Source organism: Podarcis cretensis (assembly GCF_951804945.1).
Source record: "Podarcis cretensis genome assembly, chromosome: 8".
Lineage (NCBI taxonomy): Eukaryota > Metazoa > Chordata > Lepidosauria > Squamata > Lacertidae > Podarcis > Podarcis cretensis.
In genome coordinates this window covers 36,386,140-36,402,755 of record NC_137177.1, presented here as the reverse complement: position 1 = coordinate 36,402,755, position 16,616 = coordinate 36,386,140, and the positions used below count along the sequence as shown (strand labels likewise).

The 16,616-nt window shown below is 47.9% G+C and overlaps 1 protein-coding gene across 1 annotated transcript in view; it reads left to right on the top strand.

Moving 5' to 3' along the window:
* Window positions 1-16,616, top strand: part of GRIK3 (glutamate ionotropic receptor kainate type subunit 3) — a 195,652-nt gene that overhangs the window by 160,655 nt on the left and 18,381 nt on the right. The window contains exons 11-13 of the mRNA XM_079988378.1: window positions 7,679-7,902; window positions 12,122-12,240; window positions 15,764-15,981. Of these exons, the coding sequence (XP_079844504.1) occupies window positions 7,679-7,902; window positions 12,122-12,240; window positions 15,764-15,981 (561 nt within the window). The remainder of the gene's footprint in view (window positions 1-7,678; window positions 7,903-12,121; window positions 12,241-15,763; window positions 15,982-16,616) is intronic.

Below are 16,616 nucleotides of genomic sequence, written 5' to 3'. Positions count from 1 at the left end.
GGGTCATGATGAACTTTGAACTGGGCTCAAAAAATTAACCAGAAGCCCACGAATCAGCTGTCATAAAGAAGTAACATACTCCCAGTACCCAGCTCTGTTCAGCAGACTGGCCACAGCATTCTGGAGCAGCTGGAATTTCTGAAGACTTTTCAAAGGCAGCCCCACAGAGAACACATTGCAGTAGTCTATTTGAGATGTGGCTAAGGTATGTGTCACCATGCCCATCTCTGGTGACTCATGGAATGGGCACAGCTGGTGCACCAACCTAAGTTGGGTAAATGCAGTCCTGACCACAGTCAATAGTTGAGCATCTGTGCCCAAGGCTGGGTCCAGGAACATCCCCTAAGCTGTGCACTTGAGTTTCCAAGGGAGGGATTCTGCCCCATTTCTGTCTTGTCTGGATTAAGCCTCAGCTTGTTTGTCCCCAACCCATCCATGATCAAATTAAAAACTGAAGGAAAAATTGAAGGAAAATTGAAGGGAGGAGAAAGAGACATGGATACTATCCACTTGAAACTGGCTTGTGTCGGACTTGCTAAGGAAGAGGCAGAGAATCAGAGGCAGACTCAAAAGCAGAGTGTTTCTGAGAGGCATGGGCTGGAGTCACATCCAGCCCTAAGCAATCTGTCTCTCAAGGAGTTAAGCTGTGGCCTGCGGTCCAGAATCCCAGAGGCAATATCTCCGCTTGATGATCCATGCTTGCACTTTTATAGCCTGACCCTGCTGCAAAGCAGAGGACAAGCTGTTAAAAAAAAAAAAAAGCAGGACCAGGTGTGTGAGGAACAATTTCATTTATTTGGAAATGCAGTTTTATTTTCAAAAGCAGAACGTAAACAGATTCTTCCTTCCAGCTGAGTAGATGCAGAAATCTTTTGCAGGCGACAGAGGCAGTTCTCCTCCGCCTAGCAGTAATACACCCTTCTCTGAAAACGCTAAGCTGGATAGTCTCTGTGGATAGCATTATTGGGCAAGCTTCTCCTCACTCAGGTTTGGTTGGACTGGAATCTTTAATGAAATAAAAAAAGCAGGGAAATAGCTTGGCCCATTTCTGAGCCATTCCTGGTTCTCTGGCACTCAAGTGGCAAGCAGAGAGAAGCCTTTTTTTTCTGTTCTCCTGGGTCTGAGGGCTTGTCCATGCTTCTGCTTGCCCCATGCCTAGAAACATAGGAGCCAACTGCAGGGGCCCTTGGGTGCTTGGGCACCCACAATAATATAATTGTGGGGGCTGGGCACACACAAAGTCAATGAAGAAGGCTGGCAGGTGGCAGCAGCACTGCCTCCAAAAGAGAAGCAGTTCAGCTCTGCCCTCCTCGGCCAACGAGTGAGGCACCCTTTTCTGGGGGGTGGGACTCAGATATGGAGGTAGTCTCTCTGCCTCCAAGCCCTTCTCCATGGAGAAGGGTGCCTCGCTGGCTGCAGATAGGAGGAGGAGGAAGAGGAGTCATTGCTGCTGGCTGCCACAATGTGGACTTGCAACATCACTCGCCCACATCTGCACCTAGTGTGAGTGAGATCACATGCACTATGTCCAGGCAATGTCGCATGTCCATGTCGCGGTGGTGGGCACCCACAATCCTGAGAGAAAGGTGGCACCCCTGCCTTGAAAGCATGGGTCCAATCAATTTTCCGCTTGACCTGAGCTTTCTAGGCTTAGGTCTGAGCAGTTTCCTTCTTGCCCCCACTCCTTTCCTAGTGAAAACCACTCTTCAATGCTAAATCGGAGCAAACGTCCATCTGGGGAAAACCTGAATTGCTGTTTGCTCCAACTGAGCACTAAAGAGCAGTTTTCCCCAGGGGAAACCAGTGGGTCAAGAGGAGGTGTGAATAAGAATAATATTACAGCATGTCAGGGTGCAAGCAGAGGGTTGGACTAGTTCTGCCCTGCCCCATGTTATCCTCACAATAACCCTGTGAAGTAGGTTAGGCTGAGAGTGAACGACTGGCCCAGGATCACCCGGTGAGCTTGAATGGGGGATCTGAACCCTGATCTCTCAGGTCCTAGTCTGACACTTTAACCACTACACCACACTGGCACTTGTGGACGAGCACACGCCAACGTGTTTCGCACAAGCAACAGGTACAAAGTCACTTTGCAAAAGAAGAAACGCTTTGAAACAGCAATTTTAAAAAAGCAACCACGCTCGTAAGAGCACTTTCAAACAGTAATTACCACCTGCCTGTTGAGAGCATCTTTTTATCGGAGTCCCTCAAAGCACTCCACAAACATTAATTACCCCCCTGCAATGCTAAGTGGGTTCCGTTTTAATTGAAACTGTAAATGACTTTGCTCAGAGCTGTGCACCGTATCGGGGCAGAAGGGAGGCAGGAGCCACAGATCCTAAAACCTGGCTGCCATGGCTGCGGCTGGCCTGGCTACTGTCATTTTACAGGAACCATGGTTCTGACAGCTTGCACCATTTTACGCAGATAATCAGTTGGTGTAGTACAATAACACGAGAGCAAAAGGGGCCTTGCTTCCCTATGGGAAAGATGTCTTTTTAATAATCCTTTTATTAATAGGAGATCCACCTTTCACCATTTATTTTAACCATTTGGTGATTAATCTGGGCTGCTGTGTGCAGGAAGTCACATGAGGCTCCAGAACGGCATCAATTTCTTGATGCTCTAATAATACCATGAAGAAAATAATGCAATCTGAGGGACTTCTAATTTCCCAGCCCACTGAAGTGTCTTCCATGCAAATTTCAATTCAGAGGCCTCCTCAGACTGAACCTGTAAAACAGAACAAAATAATTAATGGCATAATTACCCTCTGAATGCAGTTTGGAGGCATCAAAGTGGGGGGAGGCTCTCTCTTTTACATCCACCGACCCCACGGAATGTCTCCCTTAGCCAGTGGCGTAGCGTGGGGGGTGCAGGGGGGCCCGGCCGCACCGGGCGCAACATCTGGGGGTTAGGGAAATCCACGGGTTAGGGGGCACAAATTCATGGGTTAGGGGGCGCAAATTACTTGCCTTGCCCCGGGTGCTGATAACCCACGCTACGCCACTGCCCTTAGCAATTGATTTGTTGGGTTTAAGAGTGGGAGAAAGATGTACATACACAGCACTGCATCAGCCCAGCCAGGAAGCAGCATTTATTTCTTCCAAGTCAGACTACTCTAAAAAGCCAGTGCAATGTAGTGATTACAGTGGTGGATTGAGACCTGGGAGACCAAGGTTCAAGTCCCCATTCAGCCATGAACTTCACTGGGTAACCTTGGGCCAGTCACTGCTCTCAGTGTAGCCTGCCTTGCAGAGTTGTTGGTGGATTAAAGGAAGAGGGGGCGAACCACGTACACCGCCCTGAGCTCCTTGGAGGAAAAGTTGTCATATAAATGTAACAATAAAGCAAAGCCTTCCTCCAATAGTTGGGGCTTGGTGTGAGGACTGCTGTTGTGTGTGCACTGCCATCCACAGTATGAATGTCAGTGTGTTTAGGTGCATGTCTGAGCAAACTATAGATGCATCCTATAGATATCCTTTTGCAGTGTTTGTTGAGGGGGGTTCACTGTAACTTCAGGCCAAATGCCTGAGTTCTGTGGAAGCTTGCAGAAAGCTGTGATGCTTGTTCTCTGTCAAGAGACCTGACTTGGTCAGCACATCATTTGATGCACAACTTTCCCCCCTGTGTAGAAAGTCAATGAGTCACGTAACTCGTGACTTGCCCAAGGCACACTGTTTCACACCACAGGTGGCCTGTGATGTGAAGATGAGGACAACCAGTGGTGCTGCCCTTTATTTGTCAGCACTTGCATTTTGGGATTGCAGGGACTCTACTTTGCCCCCCGCTGTGTGATCCTGGCAGGTCTGGCCACAGGCAGTGCAGCCTTAAGGGAAAAAACAGCTTTTTAGAAAGTCCTTTGTTTTGAGGCTGGCCTGAAGCAACAAAAGCAAGAACATCTCGTGCCTTGGAAGGTTTATGTGCTCAGTTCCCCCCACCCTGCAAAATGGCCATTTCCTCCTGCAGCTGGGAAAATCCCCAGCTGGCTCAGAGGACCATCCCACACCATGGCCATTCATTTCACACACAATTTTCAAAAATGTAGATGCTAACCTTTGAAGACAGCGAGATCCTGCAAATGCAGGAAGAAGGAGGAGGAGAAGGAGGAGGAGATCAGGGACACAGCTCCACCCCTCCTCTGTTGCATCCCCAAACAACTTGCGGTTGAAGGGGACCTTCTCCACAGATCTTCATGCCTGAGCATTGACACCTTGGGACGCTGCTGGAAATCTCTGGAGGAACCCGATGCCGAACTTAACGAGCCATTGGCTGGATCCAGCAGGCTCTTCTTACATTCTTAAATTATGTGGTTATGTGGGAATTGGCTTTCTTCATATTCATTATAGGTTTGGGTATATAGGATTCTTTGGTGTTGTGCAAAACTCACTTTTGCTTGTGGTTAATGAACGGCATATCCATAGATGATCCTATCAAATAGCAGAAGGTTAAAGTTGTGGTCTTTGGTCTTAAAGATCCACCTAGAACAGCATTTTGATTCCAGCTAGATACCACCTGGGATTTTCACAAGAAAGGCATAAAGGTAACCAGTGCCCTCTCTTCTTTGCCTCCCCCCCCCCCCGGTATCTAGTACAGTCATACCTTGGATCCCGAATGCCTTGGTACTTGGACATTTTGGCTCCCAAACGCCACAAACCCAGAAGTGAGTGTTCCAGTTTGTGAACATTCTTTGGAAGATGAACATCCGACAGGGCTTCCACAGCTTCCAATTGGCTGAAGGAGCTTCCTGCAGCCAATCAAAAGCCGCGCTTTGGTTTCTGAACATTTTGGAAGTCAAACGGACTTCCGGAACGGATTCCGTTCGACTTCCAAGGTACGACTGTACTCAGAAATTTGCTATCCTGGGTGTGGTTCTTCATGTATCTATCAGGGATGGTAGCTTGGTTAATCTTCTATCCATGAATTCATCTTTTGCTGAAGCCACCTCAGCTGCTGCCCATTGTAACACCCCAGGACAGTGAACTGCATCAGTAAAACTTATTCAAAAGAAACTCTTCATGACACATAATTCCTTCTGCCTTCTGTTCCTTATAGCTTCAAGGTAGCCTTGTTCTGACACTCCTACCGCAGAAGAGGCTTGTATCAAAAGCGGCTACATCTTTTTGTCCTTATTGGACATTTTGCACCAATATAAGCTGTTCTCTGTGATTTCTACTTGGCATAAAGAACACAGAAAAAACGGAGGGTTTTTCTTGAACAGAAATGCCTCCCCACTGATAACTGCAGCTCAGTCCTAATCTCTGTTCCTGGGGGATGATTTGACAGTTGATTTAATGCTTTCGCCATAAACAGAGCATTTATTGACAGTAAATTCCAGCAATTTATGTCCTTACAGCTACCTGGTTTGGGAATGTTTTTGCACCTGATGCTGAGAGATTGTTTAGTGCAGATGCGGGCAAAATCACTGCCCTCAGATGGAAAGGGGCAAGCTTTCAAGATATGCCCTGATTCTATGCCCTGTATGTTCTGAGCTGCAGGAATTTGGCATGGAGAAAACAAGGACCCAGAGGATGGGAAGGAACTCCTGAAACACACAGTTTATCTTTGCCTCTTTATGTTTGCCTGAGTCCACTAAATATTTTGATTCAGCCGACCCGAAAGGAAGGTAAATTTGAAGGCAAAACATATGTAGAGATCTTCACAAACTCTCTCAGGGAAGACGCATTGTCAGACATTGCTGTGTTACACTTGGAATGAATTTCTCAGAGCGAAAAGAGTTCTAGTAGGATTGGTGAAAATTCTCAGGCTGGCTTTGTGCCTCCAACCTAGATGTCTTTAAATGTGATCTGATCTAGGCTTTTTTTTTTTATCTTGTTATGTTTGTGCATCTCTTGATAGCCTTTTGAAAAAAATGACTTTGGAGATGTGGCTTTAGCAGTCTTGACTTGCATGCCAATTTTTGCACTGCCGTCTATCCCTTTTATTCAATTCTGAATTTGGGGAATGGGATCCTTTAACAGACACTTGCAGCTGCAAACCAGGAGGGCAGGAGAGAATGAAGTTCAAACAAGCCATTGTTTTGGTGAAGGCTGGTAACTAGACAGACATGGGCATGATCAAATTTTGTTGTCAATGGTGATGTACGTGGGGCAGAATAAAAAGCTGGAATGGAAAGCAGTTATCCAGCTGACCATTTTGAGACATGCTGTGATCAGATTGTCCACGTTACTTCTTGGGTGACCTTCCAGTTCCCTGTGTGGTGGGAAGACTGTCCTGCTCTCCCACCAGGAAGGAACATAATGTTGGAATCAGCCATTATGAATCTTTTGCCAGTCATCTGCTGAAATCTGCTGGAACTAACAACCAAGTATCTTCTTCTCCACGGTCTCTTGTGTTCTCCAGTAAAATCAATAAAATATGCATTATTTACCTTGTCTCCCAGTGGTGCAGACAATTAGTTTATCTAATATCTAAAGTATACATGTGATGTTCCCTCCTTTTCCACCTTGGTATACTTTTGCTGTTCCTGTAGCCTAGGAATGAGTGAACTGGTCAATTCCTACTTCTCTCAGTTTATCATTGTTTTCCTATCTTAAGTTCTTTTCACCCCATTTGCAAACTTTTAAAAAGTATGCATGAAACAACTGCTTCTTTGTGCACATTTCTCCTGATATATGCATTTTTGCAGCAATTTCCCCAAATGCAATGCATTCTTAAGAACACAAAAAGAGCCAGCTGGAGCAGGCCAATAACCCATATAGTTCATCATCCTGTTATCACAGTGGCCAACTAGATGCTGGATCCCAGCACAACAGCCCTCTCCTCTCCTGTGGTTTCCAGCAACTGGTATTCAGAAACATTACTGCCTCCAACTGTGGAAACAGAATATGAACATCTTGGCTAGTAGTCATAGATAACCTTATTCTCATCCATCCACCTTGGCATCAATGAACACTAATGGCCACTGAAAGGGTGGAGTGGCCACAGTCCCTGGCATGAATGGAGAACCAGTAGTTTGGGTCTGCTATGGGAAGAACAGGGATGGTCCTGCTGTGTCTGTCTTCCTTATCAAAAGCATTTGTGCCAATCAGACCAAAGTATAATTTTCTCTTAACTTTCCTTTGAGACACTTTATAGACCCCACAAAAAACCAAAAGGGATAAGAACAGGGATGTGATTTCAACCCTTGAGTTCCTAGGGCAACTCTGCTACCTTCCTGGTGTTCTGGACTATAACTCCTATCAGCCCCAGCTAGCTTGCCATTGTGGTCCAGAACACCCAGAGGGCACTGGCTTGGGGAAGGGTGTGTTAGGACATTTGGGAACTCTGATTCAGAAGCTGCCAAGTGAATCCAATCCCAATAGCACAGCTTCCATTCAGGGCTAAATTTTAAGCTACCCAGAATGCATGCAGAGTTTGCAAAGGAACACCAGGGCAGCGCTCTGAAGCTGCCAATGTCTCCTTTGCAGCTGCAGGTTTACCTGACTCATATTGGACATCACATGGCATTAGATGGGTGTGGCTGGGGGGGGGGGATGGCATTGCAGGCCCAACTGTGAGGCCTGATTTGACCTGTGGGCCAGAAATTCCCAAGACATCGATCTTCATAGCAGTCCTTGGGGAAACAAGATTGTGACTCGAGAGACCCAAGAGCCTTGCCCACCACCCTTTTCCTCCATTTCTAACAACTTCTCCCTCTCTCTCTCCTGCTCCACAGAAAGCTGACCTGGCTGTCGCTCCGCTTACCATCACCCATGTCCGGGAGAAAGCGATTGACTTCTCCAAGCCCTTCATGACTCTGGGGATCAGCATTCTCTACCGGAAGGCCAATGGGACCAACCCCAGTGTCTTCTCTTTCCTGAACCCTCTGTCTCCTGACATTTGGATGTACATCCTCCTTGCTTACCTGGGAGTGAGCTGCGTGCTATTTGTGATAGCCAGGTAAGGAGCTCACCAGCTACAAGGGGTGCCAAAAGGAACTCTGTCCCTAGGATTCGGCTCCTATGCTAGGGAGCGAGATCCAAAGTCTAGGAGCAGCCACTGAGAAGGCCCTCTCCTGTGTCTCCATCAAGCACTCCTGTGAGGGTGGCAGAACTGAGAGAAAGGTCCCCCTTAAAGATCTCAGAGCCCAGGCAAGTTGGTATGGGAGAAGACGGCCTTTCAGGTAGCCTGCATACACATATGCCAGTCATCTTTTCTCAGAGAACAAGCCAACCCCTTAAGAGAACTTTGGGGAAATCCCTTCCTCTCCCCCCTGAATGCTAAGTCCCTTCATTTTTGAGGGATAGGGTGTCTGTGTGTAGGGGTACCACTTTGACTCCCACCATGGCGTTTCCTGCTTGGCAGGGGGTTGGACTCGATGGCCCTTGTGGTCTCTTCCAACTCTATGATTCTATGATTCTATGATGGCACTTAGTGCTGTGGTCTAAACCACTGAGCCTCTTGGACTTGCCGATCAGAAGGTCGGCGGTTCGAATCCCCCTGATGGAGTGAGCTCCCATTGCTCGGTCCTAGCTCCTGCCAACCTAGCAGTTCGAAAGCATGCCAAAAAGTGAAAGTAGATAAATAGATACCACTCTGGTGGGAAGGTAAATGACGTTTCCATGCACTGCTCTGGTTTCACCAGAAGCGGCTTAGTCATGCTGGCCACATGACCCGGAAAAACTGTCTACGGACAAACACCAGCTCCCTTGGCCAGTAAAGCAAGATGAGCACTGCAACCCCAGAGTCGTCTGCGACTGCACTTAACTGTCAGGGGTCCTTTACCCTTTTTTATGGCACTTGAGGAAAGAGCAGCCATACAAAGGGTCTCCCCTCCTCTGTCTGTGGCAGCCAGTCCTGGCTCCAGTCCCCATAGCTTCCTGCCCCCATTCCCAGTGCACACGCAATGAGCAATGGCAATAGCCCAGCACGTCCTGAAAAATAAGTGGAGGAGGGCACTGACCCGGTTGCTAATGGCAGGCATTTGGTGCAATGGGAAACTCCACGCTGCAAGCCCTGTGCAGGAGACAGCCACCTTTAGCGGGGAAAAGCACATCCCACAGTTAAAGGCAATTGTCTGTCTCTTGCTGGTAGCAGGTAGGGAGGTTGCTGGCCTCCTTCCCCATGTTGGGTTAATAGGATATAATTGGGAGAAGTGGGGGGGGGCATGGTGGGTGCTGGGGGCCCTGGCCATCCCCTCTGGGTCAGCTCTGTTCCTGCCTTCAGAAAATAGCCTGTCCAGGCTGGGATCTGAGAGGAGAGAGGGAGGCAGAATGGAACCACAGCGGTGGCAGCATCATTATCTCCATTAGCCCCGGTGTTCCGGCTTTTATGATGCTTTGCTGGCTCCCTGGGGCCATTACAGCATTTGGAGGCGATTACCTGAGCTTAGTGCCTAATACTCTAATTTCATGTAATGCACTTGTCAAAATCAGCTCCGCAGGGAGGAAGGCTGACTCTTTGTTTGCTCTGGCACATCTGGATTGGCAAAGAAGTCTGCTTTTAAAAAGGGGTTGGGGAAAATGCAGGAGGGTTAGCCACTAATTTTGAGGAGAGTCATCTCCAAAGAACCTGATATTTGTGGAGTGGCTAGTCCTCAAGAGAGTGTCCCGGTGCAAGAGAGCCGCTCAAAAGGGGAAAAGAGCAGACGAAGAGAATAAGTTTTCTGGGGGATAGACTATAATCTGGGAGAAATAGATTCTAAACCTGATTTAGCTACACACTCCCTGTCTGGCCTTGGGGCAACAGTTAAAATTCTTATAAAGAATGAATTAATTCCACTCCATTTTTGCATTGTGCCAGGCCACAATGGGAGAGAATTACTTTCTGCTTTTCATTCTTCCGCTTAGTTTTGCCTCTCTGTCTTTCCATCCACATTTGCTCTTTGATGATTTCATCTGCACAGATTTCCAGGCAAAATAAACCCCAAGTCACATGAGTGTGTGTGAGTGTATTTCAGAGCAAAGCGCAATTTCTCCCCTTGGCTTGGTTTCAATTAAAGTTCCTGTGACTGTAACTTTCCCCTCTAAACCTTCCTGGCTTTTATCTATCTCTTTGAGCAGCACCTGGTCTTCTGCATAATTAAGGCTGTGCACAGATGGTTCTGGGCAGAAGAGGGTGCAGAGAGAGGGTCCCAGGACATGGGAAGGAGGAAATTGGATCTTTCGCCCCCAGCAATAATAGGGAACATTTTCACTCTTGACCCTTGCCCAGCTCCAGAATTCTAGCCTGCAGGGGGGAAATGTTGCCAAAATTGGCACACCTTAATTCAAAGGCATGAGCCTCTCTTGAAATAAACCGGCCTCCCCCTGCCTCCCCACCATATAAAGGCCTCCATCAGTTCCACCATAGGTCACTGCTGCTTAAAACCAGCTCTGTGGCTGCTTGGAGACCCAAAATGGCAGTGTTTTGATCCATCAGAGCTTTTAATAAGGCTTTGAAGCTTATTGATGGAGCTGCAGCCTGAATCCACCAAATGTCGCTGAGGTTAGAGATGTAGAATGATACCTTCTAGGTGGCCACTTTTGCCTGGTGTTGCTTTGTAGTGTAGTCAAGGCAGCAACATGAATGACAACGTTTAATTGTGGCTGGCTGTGCGTTGACGCCTGGGGTTTCAGGACAGCCCCGCTGCTATTGCTGCTGCTGCTGCCACACACCAGCAGGCGTGAAGTTCTGTATTTGGAGGGGCTTGGGGGGGTGTTGGATTGGGCCATGACTTTGTTTTTGCAAATACAGAGGGTCCTTATTGTCTGGGAATGCCAAAGCCCCCCCTCTGTCATTCAAGAATGTGGTATCTGCTTACACACCAGGAAATGAATGAAACAAAATAATAAAATGTGCCAAAGCTCCTCCTCCTCCTCCTCCTCCTCCTTCCTTCTTCCTCCTCCTCCTCCTCCTCTTTGCAGATCTCTCCATTTCCATTTCAGCTGAGTGTTTGGAGGAGATGAGGCTGTTGTAAAGCCAGGGGGAATCACAGAGGGAGAAATTGCAATGCTAATTAATTTGTTTGGTTCCGAAGCAATTATGCCAATTATGCAGAATTTAATTTAATTATCTTGCAAAATGGAGGACCTTTGGAAAATGTGAGTAAGGCTCTCCAAAGGTCCTGCATTCTTCCTCAAATCCACCTTTAACTGGTCTGGCTTTGATTGGATCTTTGCAGCAAGAGGAAGGAGCAGAGATGAGAATGTTACATGACAACGCCAGCCAAGGCTTCCTGGAAAAGGCCTACCACTGTCATCTTGGCCTGATCATTGAGATGCTCGAAGGGGGAGTCAATTCAGTCATACCTTGGATCCCGAACGCCTTGCAAGTCGGACGTTTCGGCGAACTATTTTTGGAAGCCGAACGTCTGACGGGGCTTCTGATTGGCTGCAGGAGCTTTGGTTTCCGAACATTTTGGAAGCCGAACGGAATGGCTTCTGTTCAACTTCCAAAGTATGACTGTATGTAGCTCTGTAAGCCAAATTTGGGTGATAGGGGAAGCAGGTCACCTGCTCTGCCCTTCTGTTGGAAACTACCAGTAAAACAAAAGTGGCAATCTTGGGGCAGCTGGTATAGGACCTGATCCACGGCTAAGAGAGGTTATTGTCATCACCCCCTTTTTATCCCTGACTCCACCCCACTCACAGGCTTCCCCACTGCCTTCTCAGTGTCAAATCTTAGACTGTCAGCTGGTCAGGGCAGACAGAGACCTGTCCTCAGGAAAGCACCAGTCCACCAATGACACAACCATCATCATCATCATCATCATCATTAAACAGGGATGATATGGCTACTCAAAAAGAAAGGGATTTCTAAAATGTAAAGGCATATGCAATCCTCTCCAGACAGGGATTTGCCTTCATTTGCTCCTGCAACTCTATCAAGTGCCATGCATGGCAATGGTATCCTAAGAAAAGTCCGTCCTGAATGGCAGACGTCAACTGAACAAGAAAGGGCAAGGAGGGTGAAAACACATGAAAGAGGCACTTCTCTCCCCCCCCCTTTCTCTCACACAAAGGTCCCTGACCCCCTGCACTCCTCTGTAACAGACAAAAATGTATGAGCCCCAGATAGCCCTTGACCAGCTGGATTAGTGCCAGACTTGTGCCAGCTGCCTCTGAAGCTGGTTTGTTCTTTGCACCAGCCTCTTCTGTTAGGAGTCCTCCCTCGATGCCCGCCTTCTCTCTCCCTGCAGGTTTAGCCCTTACGAATGGTATGACGCCCACCCCTGCAACCCAGGCTCGGACATCGTGGAGAACAACTTCACCCTCCTCAACAGCTTCTGGTTCGGCATGGGAGCGCTGATGCAGCAAGGTAGGCCCCCCCTCCCCTGAGCAAACACCCCCCTCCCGCAAGCCACTCTTGTTTGGTGTGTACCTGCGTGTGTGTGTGTTTGTGTGTTGACAGGTGCAAGATAAACGTAGTTGCGCTTGTCAAAAGAGAGAAAAAATTGCCTCTGGAGCAAGAGAAATAATGTTGCGCCTCCTCTCCCTTTTTGTCGCGAGGCAGCCGGGGAGTTTCTGTCATCAGACGATGACAAGCAAAGACATTGGTTTTGAAATGGTGGAGTCTGTTTCTTAACAATTACAGGAGTGCTTGTCAAGACTCGCTTCTGTCTCTCCTCCGCTGAGGAGGCTCTCGGGTGCTGCCATGACGGAGCCAACTCGCTCTTCCTCCTTCTCCCCTGAGTGCTTGACAACACAGCCTCATGGAAGCCAGGGGCCGAAATCCATCACCTCACTGGTGGCTCTGCCCATTAATTGAGCTGTACCAGCCCAGGGCAGGTTTACTGCCCTTGGGATCTACCTCTGCTGCCTGGGCCGCTCACCTCATAGCTCAGTGGTAGAGCATCTGTTTTACATACAGAAGCTCCCAAGCATCAGGTATGACTGGGAAAGAACCCTTCTTGGAGATCTGCTGCCAGTCAGAGTAGGCAATACTAACCTATATGGACCAGTGGTCTGGCTGAGTATAAGACACCTTCCTATGATCGTGAGGTTGCTCAGGTTCAATCCCTGATGGCATCTCCAAGTAGGACTGGGAGAGTCCCCACCTGAAATTCTGATGAGTGAGCTGCTGCCAGTCAGTGTAGGCAATGCTGAGCTGTATGGGCAAATGGGTCCGACTCAGTCTAAGGCAGTTCCCAGAAGCAAATCAGCACTGTGGGCTAGTCAGGAAACTCTGAGAAAGGATGGGGAATGGTTCTTGCTATATGTCTCCAGAGGCAAAAATCCAGGTGTCTTGCAGAACTTGCTTTGTAAAACAAGCTGCATCTCCACACTGGTTTTTGTTTCGGTTCACCAAATGGGGTTCTGGGGTTGCATGCAGCCCTTGGATTCAGAACCACTTCTTCAATGCTAGGATTGTAGCCTCGTGGGTCTGCCTCGCTCTCTCATACTTGCAAGTCCACTGAGTACAAAAGCCTCAGGAAAAAGGAGAAGCACTAGGCACTCATTTTGAAAGGTTTATAACATGACCTTTTATTTTATTGGTATCTGAACCACGCTAAACCTAGGAGGCAGTTCTTCTCTATCTTTTGGCTACCCTACAATGATTCCCTATCCCTGCAGGCCTCCCTTCTCCCAAGGAGGTGGATGTCCACATGGGGAGAGAGGGAGGAGCTGCCTGCTAGTGGGCGAGATCTTTGGCCTACCTTGGACCTTGGGACAAAGGCTAAGCAATAATAATAATAATAATAATAATAATAATAATAATAATGGTGGTGGTCTCCAGTCACTTCTCTTTCACTCCCTCCTGAAAACCTTGAAATCTCTCCCATTTTTGCCAATTGCCAATGATGGTGAAATCAGGAGATTTTAACAACTTGAGGATAATATATCAGAATTTGGCCAGAGGATAGAGATTAGCAATTAGATTATCAAGTGACTAGATGCACACTGGCATCAAATGCTACATGGTCAAGCCCAGCAAGGGTGTGGCATGGGGCAGAATGTGGCTCTAACTAGCCCAGCATCTACAGGATGCCTCTGTGGGCTCAACAATCCAGCCTTGTTTAATATATATTGAAAAATAAAAACCTTAAAATAAAATAAAAACAAGCTGAAGTCACCTCCTGAAGCTCAGAACCCGAGTCTCCGATGTCCTGGCCCTCCAATGCTCTGTGTTCTTCATCTATGAAGATGGTTTGGAAACTGGTGCAGAATTCTGTGGCCAGGTTGCTTCCTGTGAGCAAGACGGTCTGAGGGCATAACACCAATCCTGATCTGGCTGCAATAGTTTCTGGGGCCCAATTCAAAGTGCTGGTTTTGACCTTATATGGCTCAGGACGCCCTCGTCCCATATGAACAGGCTCATACCCTGCAATCATCACCTGAGGTCCTTCTCCATGTGTCCCTCCCACAGAAGGTCTGTAGGGTGCCAACATGAGAACAGACCTTTTCAGGGTGGCTCCCTATTCATGGAATGCTCTCCCCAGGAAGATTCACCTGATGCCATCATGATACATCTTCAGGTGTCATGCAGAAACATTCCTTTCAAACCAAGACTTTGGCTTTAGCTATCTATGGCCTTTTAGAGTGGGTGGGATGTTTTAATGCCCTCCCCCGGTTTTAACACATGTATGGGGAAGGTTGTAGGTTGTTTTGTGAGCCACTTTGAGTTACCATGGCAAAAAAACTGACTAATAAATTTTAGTATTAGTATAAGTCTGGGGTCTCTGGACTGTCTGCATAGCCTGGGTGGTACTGTTCCCCCCCCCCCCAAAAAAAAAATTAATCCTGCCCTGATTTAGCTGACTTTTTGATCCCCCAATTCCAGACCAGAGATGTCCTTAGAGGGCAGTAGCAGCAGCTCCCCCCGCCCCACACACAAAAAGCTTCTTCTTTTAATAGGCACCAGGAGGGGCCAGTACCAAAATAAAGGAGCCCTTAATGTCCTTCATCCCTCCTCACTCAAAGTCATTACAGGGCCGTTATACCCTTTAAAAAAACAACATATTTTCCTACCTCCAACTGCTATTTAGACCCTTGATTGTTTCTCTCCCCACCCCACCCCCAAATTGGATACTTTTTAAAAAATGCCTGTGCATTTGAAGCCTCTCCCTAGAGTGAGCCCTTCTGAAAAACCACTCTGTATAAAAGAAGCGCCTCTTTTTATTATTATTTTAAACGGTAGAACAAAACACCCATAAAAGTTCACAAGCGGCTTTCTATTTAAATCACATGAAAGCTGTTCCGTTAATTACTTTGGTTTGAAAATTCCTCATCAACTGCTGGCTGTGCCCAAGGTCAGAAGCAGGAGCTGGTGGAGGGGGGGGAGGCAGCGGCGGCAGGGTCTGGGAGCATTACAAGGTAAACGACTATTTCTTTGAGCACAGCAGTCTGGCTCATTTCCGTTCTTAAAATGGATTAATTTGTGCAACAGTTACAATTCAGCAACAAATAGGCGATAGGATAGCCATCTTCAAATACCTGAAGGGCTGCCCCATGGAAGATGGAGCAATCTTGCTTTCTGCTGCCCCAGAGGGTAGGGCCTGAACCAGTGGATTCAAATGACAAGAAATGAGATTCTGTCTAAATCTTAGGAATAACTTTCTGGCATTAAGAGCTGTTTGACAGTGGAACAGACTCCCTCGGAAGGTGGCCGAATCCCCTTCATTGGAGGTCTTTAAACAGAGGTTGGATTCTTTAGCTGCGCTTCCTGTGTTGCAGGGGGTTGCTTGGGGCCACTTTAAATTCTACAGTTCTATGTGTCAATGAATAAGGTTTGAGGTGTGTGTGTGTGTGTGTGTGTGTGTGTGTGTGTGTAAAAGGTGGTGTGTGTTTCCTGCACTTCCTTCCAGTCTGTTCCACTCTCACCCTATTCTCCTTCCTCCCAGGCTCTGAGCTGATGCCCAAAGCCCTTTCCACCCGCATCATTGGGGGCATCTGGTGGTTCTTCACCCTCATCATCATCTCCTCCTACACGGCCAACCTGGCTGCCTTCCTGACCGTGGAAAGGATGGAGTCACCCATCGACTCGGCAGACGACCTGGCCAAGCAAACCAAAATCGAATATGGGGCGGTGAAGGATGGCGCCACCATGACTTTCTTCAAGGTGAGATTTGAGTGTGTTCGATCCTCACTTCCAGGCAGACGTGGAAATGCACAGCCAGGCTGTGGGATTGGAGCATCAATCATGGCAAAGGCAGCGAGGAGCATCTGGAGAGGAATGCAGGCCCCTTCTCTCTCCTGCTTCTCCCTGGGAATGTCAGGGCTGGCCTTTCCTCACTTCTCCTCTACCCAAAAATGCACTGGGAGGTGGGTTGGTTCAGAGCAATGTGCTTGTGGTGGAGGGAGTTATGTGACGGCTGGTAGCACCACCCATCTTCCTTGAACAATACCCACCAACCCTATTTTGGCTTTCCAAGGTCACTGCCAATGTGGGTTGACTCGGGGCTTTTCTTCTAGAAAAATAGATGCTGGTATTGCGTACCCTTGAGTGCTCCCAGGAAAAAAGCACTGGGTTGACTAGCAAGTTGTGTGCCCAGAGAGCAACTGTCAAGCCAGGCCAAGAAGCAGAAACTTGGGAATGAGGGAGCTTGCAGTGTGTGTGTGTGTGTGTGTGTGTGTGTGTGTGTGTGCACGTGCGTGCATGTGTGTGTGTGTGTGCATGAGAGAGAGAGAGAACTCATCATGCAGCACTAGACACACACAATGGCTACATGCTGTATAGCTAATAATTAGCAAAAA